This window comes from Brachionichthys hirsutus, chromosome 1 (genome assembly GCF_040956055.1).
Source record: "Brachionichthys hirsutus isolate HB-005 chromosome 1, CSIRO-AGI_Bhir_v1, whole genome shotgun sequence".
NCBI lineage: Eukaryota > Metazoa > Chordata > Actinopteri > Lophiiformes > Brachionichthyidae > Brachionichthys > Brachionichthys hirsutus.
In genome coordinates this window covers 10,903,989-10,919,126 of record NC_090897.1, presented here as the reverse complement: position 1 = coordinate 10,919,126, position 15,138 = coordinate 10,903,989, and the positions used below count along the sequence as shown (strand labels likewise).

Genomic DNA, 15,138 nt, shown 5'->3' with positions numbered 1-15,138 from the left:
TATCAGAAGCCTAGTTGCTATCGATGGCTATACGTTGGGTGTCTGTGGTGATTTATAGCGATATAAATAGGGTATTTATTTATAGGTACATTCGTCTTGATTGTGATTGAATTGACTAATTTGGATTTAATGTTTTACAAATTGAATAGATTGTATCACTGCTGTTAGATCTGACTAGCTGCTAGTTTATGGTGCTAGAACTGGACAGTAGTTTGACCCCGGTTGGTGAGCTCCCCAGAGAGGAGCTCATTAGGTGGACGATTAGACAGACACGCTAGTATTGACGGGGGATGATGTTGAACAGTCACAGCCACCTCTGGGACCCTGGGCTTTTTGCTTGTCTTTGTTTGGCTCACTGACATTTACCACTGACAGTAAAGGCTGCAGATAATGGAACAGGCAAACGAGCCAGAGGCCTGACCTCTTTCATCTGTGAGGAGAACAAGGAGTTAAAGGACAAAGAGAACACAAATAATGCACAGATTAAAGTCATTGCTCACATTCAGCCGGGTTTATGTGAGATTAATGCAAATCTTGATTTCAGATTGCTGCCAGGCTCCAGAACATGGCCTGTCAACAATCACTGAAACAGTGTTATTGAGAGAGCATCCACACCCGGCTGCTTTGAACCTTTGACTTCCAGCAACAAACCACACGAAGCTAACGCGATCTCTGAAGTTCTTACCTGCCTGTGTTTGTTTTTTTTCATCACATGTACAGTAGATAACACTCACAAGTCTATTACCAGTACACCAATGAGTACATCGGAGTTTCTCATCATGCTGTGCCTTCAAAAAGACACAAAAGTAAAGCTTATCAATTTAACCGAGATAAATGTTTATCTAAATATGGATTTGATCATTCTAATCATGTCCATTATTGTTTTAATAACAAGCTATGACTGAAGCTATGTTGACGCCCATTAGAATAAATAAAAGATTCATTGTCAGGCTATTTTCACATTCTGGGTTCCTGTCAGTGACGTAAAAAGAGAGGATGGATGCTAATACGATTTACATCTTTATTTATTGTGTCATGATTGAGACGAAACAGAGGGATCTATCTTCAGCAGAGCAGTTTGTATGCTTGTGACAGTGCTGCAGATTCTCTGGAGAACTGGTTGGGGGTTACCCCTGAACCCCTCCTAACAACCCCAACTACATCCTTCCTGTCCTCTCAACAAGAGGATCGTGGCAGGTGGATGACAGGTGTCGGTTGTGTTGAGAATGACATCGTGCTGGGTCACAATGATGGAAAACTACTTCCGGAACGGTACCGGAGCTGAGCTGAGAGTAGCGTATGCTGATGAAACTGATCTAGACTATGGGATGAGTATTTGGATGAAACACAGCTTAACTGTATTTATGTGGACAATCAAATTTAGAGATTATTAATAAGCAATACCCTAATAAGAAATTAATCATTCTTAATTATTAACTATTAATATGAATAAATGTCTGTTTTCTACTGCTTATCAATGTCCAGGTCACCATATTAATTTAGTTAAATATATCTAGAATTTATTGTTATGCACTCCATCTCATATTGTTATTATCTTTATTCTGTTCAGTTCATACATTTTTAATTAATATTTCTATTTTTTATTTACTGTAATTTGTTGGCGAAACCTGGAACCAGAATTTCTTTTGGGATTAATAAAGTTATATCTTATCTTATCTTATCTTGTAAGATTTTTTTTTTGATGTAATAATGATAATTCTTGGCCTTATTGACATCATGCATCAAGTATTAAAAGTCAGAAGTCAGTAAAAGTCCCTAAAAGGCCTTGAAATGTTGATCTTTGTGGTCTTCAAATCTGTCTATTCGTAATGCAGCCAGGAGTTTGTTTGGGTGGGGGTCTCAATACCCCATGCACTCCCCACTCTCCAAGTCATCGCCCTCTAATTAGAACCAGAGCGTCTTACAGGAAACAATCTTCCTGTCTGATGACATCATCGCTAAATCCACTGTGGGGAGCGGTGACCTCAGCCTGTGGATTTGCTCTTTTTCAACACTCAAATAAATCCCAGGAAAAACACCTTGTGGTCACTCCAGTGCAAAGAAGGTGGTGTGAACAGCCGGCTGGAGAGGAACCTCATTTTCCAAGAACGGATGTTTAAAAAAATAAATAAACTGTCCTCTGGGTAAAATTTTCAGCTGCTTGGTTTCTGCCAACAGGTCCACAGGTCGTCAACATTATACAGTAACTGTATTTCAGTGGATAGAGCAGCGTCATTTATTTTATTTATGGACATTTAGATCCTTATTACTGGCAATTAAATACAATAAACAGGAATTATTTATGGTTTACCACTGTGAGATGTGAGCCTGGAATTTCTATAACCTCATTTCCAATCTGGAGCTGGTGCTGTTTTACTCCACCCTGTCATTCTGCATGGACCCAGTGAAGGTGTCATGGTGTGGCGTTGGCTCGATATGGCGGCAGCGGTAATAGCAGAGGCGTTAGAAGGGTTTTCATTGTGCTATCTCTGTAAAAAGGGCTAATGAGATATGCTGCAGGCTACATTTGAGCTTGCATTTGTCTCCATTTAGGTAAAATTGGCATCATTAAAAACAAGCTAAATGAGCTACTAGCAACTACTAATTAACATCGTACCCATGGATGTGCAGGCAATTATCACTGGATTAATATTGGTCGTCAAGAAAATGTACGAGGTTTCTTTTTCTCTGGCAAGTTTGCAGCCTGTCTATCCCGAAAAAGATCTTCTGAGCGTGTCTCCTGCAGAGTCACTATTTAAGTCGGTGCTGGAATGATACGTGTGCATGATTTCCCAGATTGATGCCTGTGACACCCTGCTTTCATGTATCTCCCTGGTAAAAGCCCTGCTGTGTGTCTGGGCTTGTTTTAGACTCCTTCAAACACTCCTATCATTACCATTTCCCTTAAAACATGGACTTGAAACGGTGCCAGCTCGAGAGCGGTAACCGCATCGAGAGCTAGTGTTTTGGACCAGTTTGAAAGAGTCCTAGAGAAGAAAGGGATAAATAATAACAGCACTGAAAGGAAATGCAGAATAAAGGCCCAGCTTTCTTAGGGAAATGGAAGCTTTCATCTTTCTGTCACAATATTGTTCTCAATGAGTCCACAGTCCTGTGTCGAGTCCAGGAAGCTTCAAGTGGTCGACATGAAAGGCTTCAGAGCCTGCAGACCAGGCTCTAACTGGAGTATCGCCTCTATCGCTCTACCTGCCCTTTCTTCTCTCTCCTCTTCCCACTCCTCTTACATCATAACGGTGATGTAGAGCTGTGTGGTTTGCAGTGACAGTAAACAGTAACACCTAAAGCCCCCCCCCCCCATCCCCATCTGAGGCCCCCAGGGTTTAGGAAATGGAACATGATTTTCATGTTCCCCCGTCACCAGCAGGCCCCTTTGCAGCTGTTACATGCTTTACAACTGTGTTTACGGACACTTCTTAACCGGAGGTCTCAACTCCACCAACGGCAAAACTCCCCGAGCGCACGTTTCGTACATTTACTGCCTTCATCTGAATTCATCTGAATCTCTGTTTTTATTTTACGTGTTAGGTCTTTGCGTCCGCTGAGTGACGCCTCCTAATTGGGGCGTGAACCATACGGAACCAGGCAAAATGACTTGCCAGATGGTTGTGCTCGTCACAGTGAGGCATTACTTTACCTCGCTGCCTGTTAGCCGTTTAATCATCACAAAACAAAAACCCTATACACTTGAGATAAAAAAATTGTGGAGGAGAACAGCCTCATTAATTTATGCAGTCATTTAGTCACTTTTTTATTACACATATTAACAAAATGCTGTTTGTTGGGGTTTCCCCTCTAGAAAATAGGCTTTTTTTAATGCCTGGAATTAATTTATTTTCTCTCTTTCTAAATCCGCTCATACATTTGTTTTCAGTCCCTCCCACTTCCTTTTATCTTTTTTAAGCCCACCTCCCCGTAACCTCCTTCCCCCCCTCCTGCTTTTCCTCTTTGCCTCAGCATTTAGGGGCTTAAGAGAGGGATGTACCACGCGAGCCACTCCCTTCTGACAGACACCCCTTCCCACAGTGTGGAATGGAACAATCCTGCTTTGCATAAGTTTCCTCTGAGTGGGTCGTGTGTGGAGGCCAGTACTGGAAGAATTATTAGTCCCTTTTGAACGGTTTGGATCTATGTCTAGAGAGTTTGTGCTGTTGTGGCGTACCGTTATCACTTTAAATTAACGCTATAATGTATTGCGCCTACCCTGTCCCCGGAATGGGCAGCAACTCTTTAATGTATTACTACAATGGGAAATCGGTGAGTAGTCTCTTTGGGAATGTGTGTATTGGATGGAGAGGAGCTGGAAAAAGTGTGTGCGTTACTGAAAGTGTATTCCACTGGGGGCAGGTCCCAGCATGCGTGTCCATTTGACTTTTCTTTTATAATTTAGTACATGAAAATGTTCTAGATGAAACCACGATATTCCTCTGTGTCTGTGTGTCCATGTATTTATGTGTGTGTGTGTGTGTGTGTTCGCCTGTGAATGCAAGCGCTTGAACCGCCTTGGTCTGATTTTCCATTACATCACTTAAATCTGTGCGACAGTCCAATTTAATTACACAATTCAGCTGTCTCCAAACTGATTTTTGTGCACTTTGAATTATAGGACACAGCTGTTGCGTGCCAACAAACACACTTTCTATTGAGATTGGCTATTTTTTAAAACTCTTCTTTTTCACAACATTCAAAATGAAACTGTACGGTCGAAGAAAAAAAAAAAAGAAGGTGCAACCTTGAATTTATTTTTACTGGCTGGTGGTTCGAGCTCTGAGACTGGGTTTGAAATAATAACAAGTGGGAGTCTGGGAATGATTAAGAGAAAGAGGCTGTCTGTTGAGGTTAGACTTTCCTGTTTGCAGATTGAGCTCCAAGCACCAGTGTTGCTGTTATTCCATCTGTTTTTAATCACATTGGCATTCTTAACACCACAGGGAGCCTAATGTGATTTCTGAACTTCTCTGTAATGATGTCTTTGATTTCTGCTCCTCTGGAAGCCTTTTCTCTTTGAGTACTTGTCGTGCATCTGCACTAAACGATGCTCTCAGAGTCGTGAGAACCGAGTATCGACTGTTAGGTGAGTTGTGCTTGTTCTGTCGAAAGTTTTTAAGAACACTTTGAAATGAATCCCCCGTAAATAAAAACGTCTGAAAAAACAATGGAGTGAACATCAATCTGCCGGAGGACACGTTTCTGACATTGGCTGTAATGAGCCAGTCATAAGTGCAGACAGATTTCCACCTGTGATTGCATGTGCTAATTTTACTGTTCAAAAGAGGCACATGAAGGAAAACTAAAGAGGTCAGCCTTTTTATGATGTAGCATTGAAAAGGCCATCTTACTCACGCTTGTGTTTCAACTTTTCTTATAGCCCATTACAGCATTTCCTCCTTGCTCCCGCTGCACAGAGATGACTTTGATGTTCTTTTTTTCATATTAAGTATTAACAGGCTCAGATTTACAGGGAGAAAATTGATAGCATATGGACAGAACAGAGCGAATGTTATGAACAAAAGAACTTGTTAAAGCACCAAGACTTCATGTTTTACTTGAAAAGAGAAAGAAAGATCGTTCTCATTTTTTAGATCGGCTTGAGCCACATTAATTTGTAAAATGCAGAATTGCATAGCAGGCTCACCATCTGGAGCACTGAGAGAATTCGCAGTTGGCCATTGGCTTGTGAGCCGGTGGCACGGAACCAAAATACAGATGGAGCAACGCACTGATCTTCCTTCCGTTGCCCATTAGTGTAAATGCAAGAATTTAAAGTGAGAACCATGTGGTTATTGTTGCACTATTTTTCTTCTATGATTTGAAAAAAGCTTCCCTCTGCAAGTGGGCTGTCATGAAATTATCCGTTAAAATAGTAAATACAAAAAATAGACACTATTTAAGGTGTGAAATACCTCTTATTGTTTTTTTTGTTTTTTTTAGTGCAACAAGTTCTGTCAGGCTTTGCATAGATTAACGCTCATCTCCAGAAGCTAATCCTCACACCTGTGTTGCACATGATCTGGAGCAGGCAAGCTGAGATGCATGTGCAGTGTGTATAAGTATATATACACAACTGTGTATAAGCATCGCTCATGTTGTTAGTAGATAATGAGATTGCTTCGATGCCAAAACCAAATTTGTGTTATGAACGGCCGTGGGGTTTTCTTCTGCAGTGAGCCTGCTCCACTTTTAGAGGACCTGGCTCCCTATTGGCTGCTCTGCTGTCAGAATGTACGTTTGCTTACCAAATGTTGTTTCTAAAATTACATATTTCTGTTATAAGCACACTAAAAGTTGTTTACCCAAATGAATATTTTCTGCTTTGAATTCGATCAGTAAACCAGTGCGATGAAGACGATTGGATTGACGGCAGATTAAAGATCTAATGATATATTTTCTGTCTTATTTGTGTATGCTAATAATGTTAATTAATAAGTCATGCTATTAATTTATTTGCATGTGGGAGCATTTAACTGTTTATGCTCAGCTCCATGTAAATGCATTAGATTGACTTTTAATCGTTTTAGTAATTGTGAATTCATGTGTGAGAAGCTATTTTAGGATTTTAACAGAACGATCGTTTTCATAAACTCAGCCAGATGGGGCATGTTCCTGTCAAGCTCATAGTGTTGGGAGTATCTCCTCGCTTAAAACATCCCTGATACCCAAATTCTGCCAGCAGAAGTTGCTCTTTGTGAGATTGACATTTGAATGTTAGTTTGACAGATCAAATAAAGTATCATGTATATGAAACAAGCTGATTTTTACGAGTTTCTAAACTCATTAAATGAAATCTCTCGGTGCTCAGAGCTAATCATTCTGGTTCGGTTTCATCCCTGCTGGTGCAGCAGCTTCAAAACTGCCTTTGAGTCATATTGGGCAACGTGATGCAGCGTCTCTGTGAGGCAGTGACTGTGTAACCGTGGGATCCAATTTAATGAATGGAAAAAGAGGTGCGACAACCCAACATGTGCTGAACAGTTGGAATATTTAAACTATTTTGTAATTCTAAAAACAGCTATAAAAACTCACTATGTCATGAAGGAGTGTATTGATAGACATGCCATATCATAGGTTTGTTTTAAACAACCCCTTGCAGCTAGAGCGCTTTGGTTAAGACCGTAGGAACACTGCTGAAGGGTAGAGTGCAGATGGGAATTCGTCTTTTAATAAAAGATACTCAAACCGCTGGTGTTGCTCTGTGTTGGTCCGCTAATCCCTGTGAGTGACGGCTTTTAATTAATGGCTTTGTAAAAGAAAACCCAGGCGGACCTTGTCTTCTGGAGGCTGGCGGAATGAGAGAGACACCCAGTGTTTGGTATGGTTTATTAATGCTTTGACTGGTTAGTCCAGGGTAAAAAGGACAATTAGCATTATCCGCTGCCATATGCTGCCCATTCCGCATCTGACTGAGCTGCGGCTCCAGCGTAAGGCTAACCAGAGACCGCTGTGGGACTGCCATCAACCTCGGTCACATGTGGAAACCAAAGGACCCCTGAGAGCCTCGCCCCTCCCAGAGCACTTTAATCACACACCCAGACAGCGACCCGTTGGAGCGGCGCTCATTCAGAACGGCCCAACAGCCACGACTCTCGCTGGATTGATATTCTGTTCCCATGTGCCCCGTGTGCGAGTGGGTGTTTAAATTTGCATGCTTTGGTTGTGTGGCATATTTCCCATCAGTGCTGTGTCGTAAAACAACTTACGTAAGCAAGTAAACAACTTTTGTGGCTGTTGTCACAACCGCTGGCATCCTCAACCCACCCCTCGCCTGAGCGACGTGCAGCTGTTGAACGAGGAGTTTATCTACGTGCGGTGCGTGGTGGTGGTGGTGGGGGGGGGGTTCAGGTGGACTCTAGCTGCAGATCTGGCCTTAACCTGTGTCCACGGTGTGACACAGGGGTCAACCAGCCTCATCTGTGGGAAAGGAGGATTTGTTCAAAGGTTTTCTCTCCCTTCCCTCCCTTGTTCTGTCTTTCTCCCTCCCTCCCTCCCTCCCTGCATCTGGAGAGGATGGAGTCAGAGACCGCATCACTGGTGTCTGACTGCCACCCTCTTTGATCCTCCACCCCCAGTCAGGCCCATTCTGCCTCGTTTTTTCACTAAATCACCGACTCTGAGGTAGAAAGATAAAGAAAGCAAAGCCAGCTGTTTTTGTGCCACATATCTGATTTCTTTCTCTCTGGGAATGCTGTAATTTGCCGGGCGTTTAGTCCGCATCTAAGTGAGTGTCATTATACTTCCATTAGAGGCTTTGTTGATCTGAAATGCAAATATCCCTGATAATCTACTTCTGCACTCATGAGCTTGATGGCTTGCTAGTCATCAGTGTTTTCTGTGGTTCAGGCACTAGCTACACTAAATGTGTCTTTACTCGTGCCTGTGTGTTAGTATCCTATTGCTAAATTTGTAGTGATGATTGAATTTTGCATTTGCTTTGAAGATTTCAGCATCATCCTGAACCGGACAGTGTGCAACAGCCATGCATCTGTGTTCTACACAAATCATTTGGATAGATCCCACAATGCTGTGCTGCATGATCAGCCGAGGGCTATCTCGCTAATAGCTTCTTTTTTTTTTCTCATGGCAGGTGTATGCACCGTCTCCAAACGCAGAAGACTTCAACCGAGATTCACCGTCTTACTCCTCCCCTAAACCCTCCGGCAGTATGTTTGCAAGCACTTTCTTTGGTGGGTTCAAAATGAAGAACCTTGTGGTTCTGCAGTACAACACAGTTTAATATTTTTGTACTCTTTCACCACAAGCTTTGCGAGGATTATAATAATGTTCCAAATTACCTTCAATGCTGACATTTTTTATGTTACCAAAAAGTTATTTTCTCTTTCTTACCATCGTCCAGTATTTGTCCAGTATGATAGACTCGACAATAAAACCAACTCCTTTACTGGCCGAAGCTTCGTTGTCTCAGCTGTGCTCAGGACGAGCATCGTGTTTCAGTCCCCGGGAGAGAATGAAAGTACTAGTTGGATGTGGATGACCCCCAAGTTGTCTGGCAGTGTCAGAACTGAAGTGCACGTTGTTAACAAAGATATATTTTTTTTGTAGATGGCACCCACAGTTCATCTGACCCTTGGAACTCCTCCAATGGGATCAGTCAGCCCGGCTACGGAGGGATGCTCACAGGAACTTCATCTCACATGCCTCAGTCGGGAAACTACAGCAGCCTGCACTCGCACGAGCGCTTGGTAAGCAGCAGCTCTCAGCTGGTGTAGCCCCAGCACAATTAAAGGTGATAAACGGCCGCCAGTAACTGTTTTGCATCACACTTGGGCAACAGACCTAACATAAATTTTCGAGGACATGCAGCACCTAATTTATTTTTCGGGCCTCCACCCAGTCAAGACGGTGTGTGTCTGAAGTTGCTGTCTGGTTATTTTCAGGGAGGGGCACTGCTGACCCTCTTTGTGCCAGTGTTTGATCTGCTCTTGTTCGCCTGCCTGCCTTCAGCTGGCTAGGCTTTACAGGGAGCCTACAGATGCTGTCTGCCCTCCCCCCCCCCCCTTATTTCTTCCCCTAACCCCCTTTATTTCTGCCCCCCTCCCTCAGTAACTTTCACTGAATTCTGAGTGTCTCTGCTTCTCATCTTCCAGAATTACCCTGCACACTCGCTTTCTCCAGACATCACTGCCAGTCTTCCTCCCATGTCCAGTTTCCACAGAAGCAACACAAGCACTTCCCCATTTGTCACCGCAGCACACACGCCGTCCGCCAGCGCATCCGATGGAGCCATTGGTACTTTCCTGTGTTAACAGTTCAGATACCTGTTCAGAATGACCAATTCAATGCTGCCCAAATGTCATCACTGTTGGACATCATTTTGTAAAGAGCAGCAAGTCAGGAAACTGCATTGTGCGCCGTCATTTGTCTGGCGGTTGCTGTTACAAAGCCTCCCTCTGTGTTTTCTTAGCCGCTGCAAATCGAGGGAACCCCACTGGAAGCTCACAAACTGGAGATGCACTGGGCAAAGCTCTGGCCTCGGTGAGTTACTGCCCCTCCAGCTGACCTGAACATCTCTTTATTTCACCATGCGACCCTAAAGAAAGGGAAATTCAAAGGTTTTGGATTTGAAGCAGAGTTGTCATCAATGAGAGTAAATCCGTGTGAACCTTTAATGGTTTGAGCTTTGCTCTTCATGTATGCTTGATTCTGTCCGATTCTGTCAGTTTCTGGTCGCCTGTATGGATCTTTGCCTTCATTTCTTGACTAGGTGTTCACTTTTATTTCACTTGGAATCCGCAAAGAGACATATGCAGAAAACGTGAAACTTAACACATTACTGCAATACCTGATCATAAACAAGATACTTGTACTCTCTCTCCTTCCCTCTCTCTCTCATCATGCAGGGATTTAAATGCTATACTGACTGCTGATTAAAAAAGACCTTTTTTGACCTAAGCCCGGATCATTGCGGGTTTAAACTAAGATTATTCAAGAAAGGGAATTGTAAATTGATAATACTCCAAGGGCCGGTTGATTACACGTCACACCGCTGGATCCGTTACATCACTGTTCAAGTTCGTGCAGGTCATAGAGGTTTTTAATTGAAATAAATGTGTCTTCCTGTTGTGATTGGTAGACCGTTGGTCATATTTGGATTCAGTCTCTGTGATGTCGTGATTGGTGTAAAAGACGAGCTGAATTTAACAAACTGTAAAATTGAATCAACACTTTTACCATTTGCTTAAAATTCCTTTTATTATAAGCTAAAAAAAAAGAAGTATTTTAAATTTCACCAAAATTTTCTTAGATACTGTCAAAAAAAATTGTGTAGACAAAACTAGACATGATGTATGCATGAAAATATTGGTCTTTTAAGTTTGTTCTATTTGAATGCTCTATGTTCAGGAGGAATATTTTCTACCAAAGGTGGGGACAAAATATGAGCGTTAAGGGATGATAGTAATAAATGAAGTCCTTTATATTCGCAGACTCCAACTATTAGCATGACAAAGCTTCATTGAAATGGACACGGTTGGACTGGGGTGGGGGGCGGGTGGATAGAGCAGGGGGCACAGGGGAGTTTATAACTGCTGTGGCTCAACTCCACGGGCCGCCCTTTGGGAAGCTTTTGTTCTCCGCCTTTTAAAATTGGCCGTGCTTATTGGCCCCATGCCGCCTGCGGGAGTGTAACTGATGATGGGGCGGGGCTTCGTTTATTCCATTAAAATGAGCCATGATTCACTTTAAAAGCAGTCTTAGTGGCCACTGAGTGAAAAGAGTACAAAGTCATGCCTTATCTGGTCAGAAGTCACAGTTAAAAACAGCCTGCTTTTGATCAACAGGGAAATGTTATGAGAGTGTTGTTGGTCTCCAACACTATGATTAATCTGCCACAGATTCTGACCAAGTTGTGTATCTGAGAGTGGAAATGCTGAGCTCAGGTAAACATTGCATTCCCAGAGTATAGAAACGCATAAATAGCAATTCCTTTCTCCAAAGATAACAGTCGACCCTTCTCTTCCTTGCTATGTCGCATACTTCAGTGACGCCTCTATCCCAAAACTCTAAGTTGATTGAAAATCTAAAGCCCAGAGATCAAGATTAAATAAGGGGATTATCAATAACGAGTGCATTCATTCATTCATCTCTACAGAAGTCGAGCGGTTTCCTGCAAGCTTCATTTGGTCTTAATTTAGAAGAGAAATCTTGGTGCATCTGCTGTTTTCTTCTGCTAATTAGCCGGGATCCAACAGTTAGACCCAGAGTTTTCGGAGACATGCTTAATTATGGCACAATGTCCTCTGGCTCCAAAGAAGAAAAGATCAGGGATGCGTCGGTGCTTAATTCAGCATTTGTCTGAACAAAATAAATCCCGGTGGAGGTTCTGAAGAGGTAATCTCTTCATTCCATTGTGACTGACATGTCATCCGAAAACTCAGTGACATCAGTGAAACTTAGCAGAGGATGCATGGATACAATACTGATGCTACGTAGTGTCTATTGTAGAAAGGACATTGTCCCTCCAGCTTAAATTGCGACAATAGGCAGAAAATGCAGGCATTCGCTCCAGAGAAATTTGGAGCGTACCAAAATAAGCAGCAGATAAATCATGCAGTATTCTGATATGGCTTGAAAAATAATATCCGGTGAAAATGAAAGGCAGCCCCCGAGATTTACTGTGGTCGGCCTAACAGGGTTTCCAGGTTGGCCATCTGCACTTTCTGAAGCCACAGAGGAATAATAACTTCCTATAAAAGTGTGTGTGTGTGGTGGGGGGGGGGCTCTCTCCTATAAAGCTTTAAGCTTAACAAGTAACTGCGAGGATATAATTTATTTCATTTCAGAAACCGAAAGGCCGGATGTTTTCGTTTGGTTACAACACTGACCTCTGACCCCTGAAGACTGACTCACATTTAGAATGTGACGAGGATTCAACCTGCTGATTTAATTATTGTGAAATGTCACTTTAAGATTGATTTACTAATTTCTTAGAAATGCAATACATTTGCTGTATAAAACTAGAAGTGCGTCTGTTTGTGATTTATCTGTTCTGTTTATGCGAGTTGAAGCTTCCCTAACCCTATTTATATTACGAGTGTGAAACTAAATATACTGGTAAAAAAACCCATTTGTGAGTATAATTGGACAAACACAAAGTAGTAAATGGATAATGGCTGGAAAGTGTTTATTTAGCACTGATGCTTAAATCTCAAGTCGATGGGTGAACTGGACTAAATTTTGTCGACGCCTGATTGTATGGGCTGGTTGCTGTGATTGGCTACTTGTACTTGTCTTGATTGGGAGGTATGCTTGCTGCACAACTTTTATTTAGCTTAGTTTAAACACAAGGTTTAAAGGATGTGGAGAAAAGTATGTATGAGGATGGAGGGGGGGGGGGGCATTATGGTTCTGCTCATAATGTGAATTATTACACACTGTGAGTGAGGCAGGTCTAAAGCTTGATACCGGCGCATCCCGATTTAAAGTTAAAAAGATTTACATACTCCAACTCAGAATTAAAGGTGGTGTTCAGACGCACAGCGTTTTACCCGTGGCGCTAATGTTGGTTCATTATGTCGTGTAGAAGTGGATGCACAGCGAGACGTCAAATGAATATAATTTATGGTCTACTTTATTCAGTCGTGCTGTGATCACAGATGACTAACGACTCGTACACAATCACTGAGAGTCTTTTATGACAATCCTGGCAGTAAAATCCTCATAACTGAAGACGCATGTTTGACAGGAAGATTATAACAGCTAAAAGTTGAAGAAACAGCAAAACCAGCAATGTGCATTTTATTTTTATGTCGTATTGCTGATGGTGCGTTTGTGATTCATCTCGCTTTTCTCTCTCATCTCTTCTTTGGGACTCAGATCTACTCACCTGACCACACTAGCAGCAGCTATCCATCCAACCCGTCGACCCCCGCGGGCTCTCCTTCACCTCTGACAGCCGCTGCAGGCGCTGCCCCCGCAGGGACTGTGGTGACCGCTGCCGGCACCCCGTCTGCAAGGCCAGGTAGAGCCCACTAACGCTTCCTACACACCTACACCAGGTATTAGAAGGGAACATGTGCGTCACTTAAACTGCTTTATGAGGGCTTTAAGAATCCGTCACAGACAAACGATAAAAGATTAAACATGGATTAATCATCGATGGAGCCAAGCCAATTAAGAGGTTTTAGTGAATATGACTAAGATTAAATTACTTTGTGGCACATTAGTTGCATTAATTTAAACCTAAGCAGCGAGTGTGATGTTTCCTAAATAAAAATGTAATATCCCTTTTAATAGTAAAGCGTCAATAATTTTACACATAAGCTCCACATTTTATTTATGCCAGAACACTTTTTATATAAATCCTTTCTAAATTAAAGCCCATCTTATCCTGGATACGGACCTTCTACATGACGACTCTCCATGACATCACAGACCAGTTTTGTCTGTCAGCTTTTTACGAGGGTATTTATTCATGATCATAAATTTAGATCTAGCTGACGTATACTTTGAGAATAATTTTTGACGCAGACTGAAGTGACAGAAATGAGCTTTGAATGGCAACACCCCAGAATGATAATGTAAGGCCTGTGACTTTTATGGTGCATTTTATTGTCATGGAAATGTTTCAAGTTGTTCTTGAATTGTATTTTTGGAAGGTTTTAAGTCTTACCAGAGGCTTCATGACTCATCTAGTTTCTTGTGACGCTTGCCCTTCGGTATAATAAGACTTTATTTTTTACAGGATCCAGTCTCATCAGTTTAAACCCCTCCCACTGAAATCCAATCACGCAGTGCACAAAACAAACAAGGACAATAGTTGAAAAACCACCCATCCTTCCTCCTGTACAGTGGCGTGAACGCATAAAGAAATTCGTGTTTACAAATTAGTTTTTTTTTGTAATGGTAAAAAATACATGTAAATAATAATAAATAGATAGATTGATAAATGTGATTGCAGCGCAGAGAGCGTGATGGACTGTGAATGAGTGCGGCCAACGAGGGAAAGCCCAGTGTGTAGTTTTTGTGGGCAGTTGTGTCATGTGTGGCAATAGAGTGGTGACAGCTGTACGTATGCCCCCCCCCTCATCCTCAGCTGTTGCCATGCCCCAAGGACAGCTGTTTTTCACCCCCCAACCCACACGCAGTCGGACCGGGCTGCATTAGACCTCGTTTATCTGCCAGCGGGCGGAGGAGGGTAGCTGTGACTCAGCCTCACAGAGGGGCATCTCCCCCTTTCACCTATTTACAGTACAGCATGCATACCTGGCAGCCTATCCGCATCATTTAGTCTAGTTCAACGCATGGTCAGAAAAGTAATGCATCAAGATTATCTGATAGAAAAATGTCTTTATTTCATTTCCAAGTCTTTAATTAAACTAATCGAACTCACGTAAATAAATCCTGCGAAACGAGCAGATCTGGGATTGGTGCTCTCGTTCCGCTTCTGGGGTTAGAAAACGAGCGATACTTTAAAACTGGTAGAAAATTTGGCTCGCCGTTGGAAATCCATTTATCATTAGGATTACACTGATATATAGCAACATTAGTAAAGACGGGTTTGTTCAATTAGCCCTCTCTGCTGTACGTGGGGATAATTCCTCACTGCCGCCAGCCAGCAGAGGTTCCTGTCTCACTCACCTGGGATAGAGATCAGCTCCAGTACAG

The 15,138-nt window shown here is 42.4% G+C and overlaps 1 protein-coding gene across 1 annotated transcript in view; it reads left to right on the top strand.

Moving 5' to 3' along the window:
- tcf12 (transcription factor 12) overlaps positions 1–15,138 on the top strand; it is a 50,240-nt gene that overhangs the window by 27,045 nt on the left and 8,057 nt on the right. Inside the window, exons 9-13 of the mRNA XM_068739817.1 lie at positions 8,600–8,699; positions 9,076–9,215; positions 9,621–9,762; positions 9,938–10,008; positions 13,348–13,492. Coding sequence (XP_068595918.1) covers positions 8,600–8,699; positions 9,076–9,215; positions 9,621–9,762; positions 9,938–10,008; positions 13,348–13,492 — 598 coding nt within the window. The remainder of the gene's footprint in view (positions 1–8,599; positions 8,700–9,075; positions 9,216–9,620; positions 9,763–9,937; positions 10,009–13,347; positions 13,493–15,138) is intronic.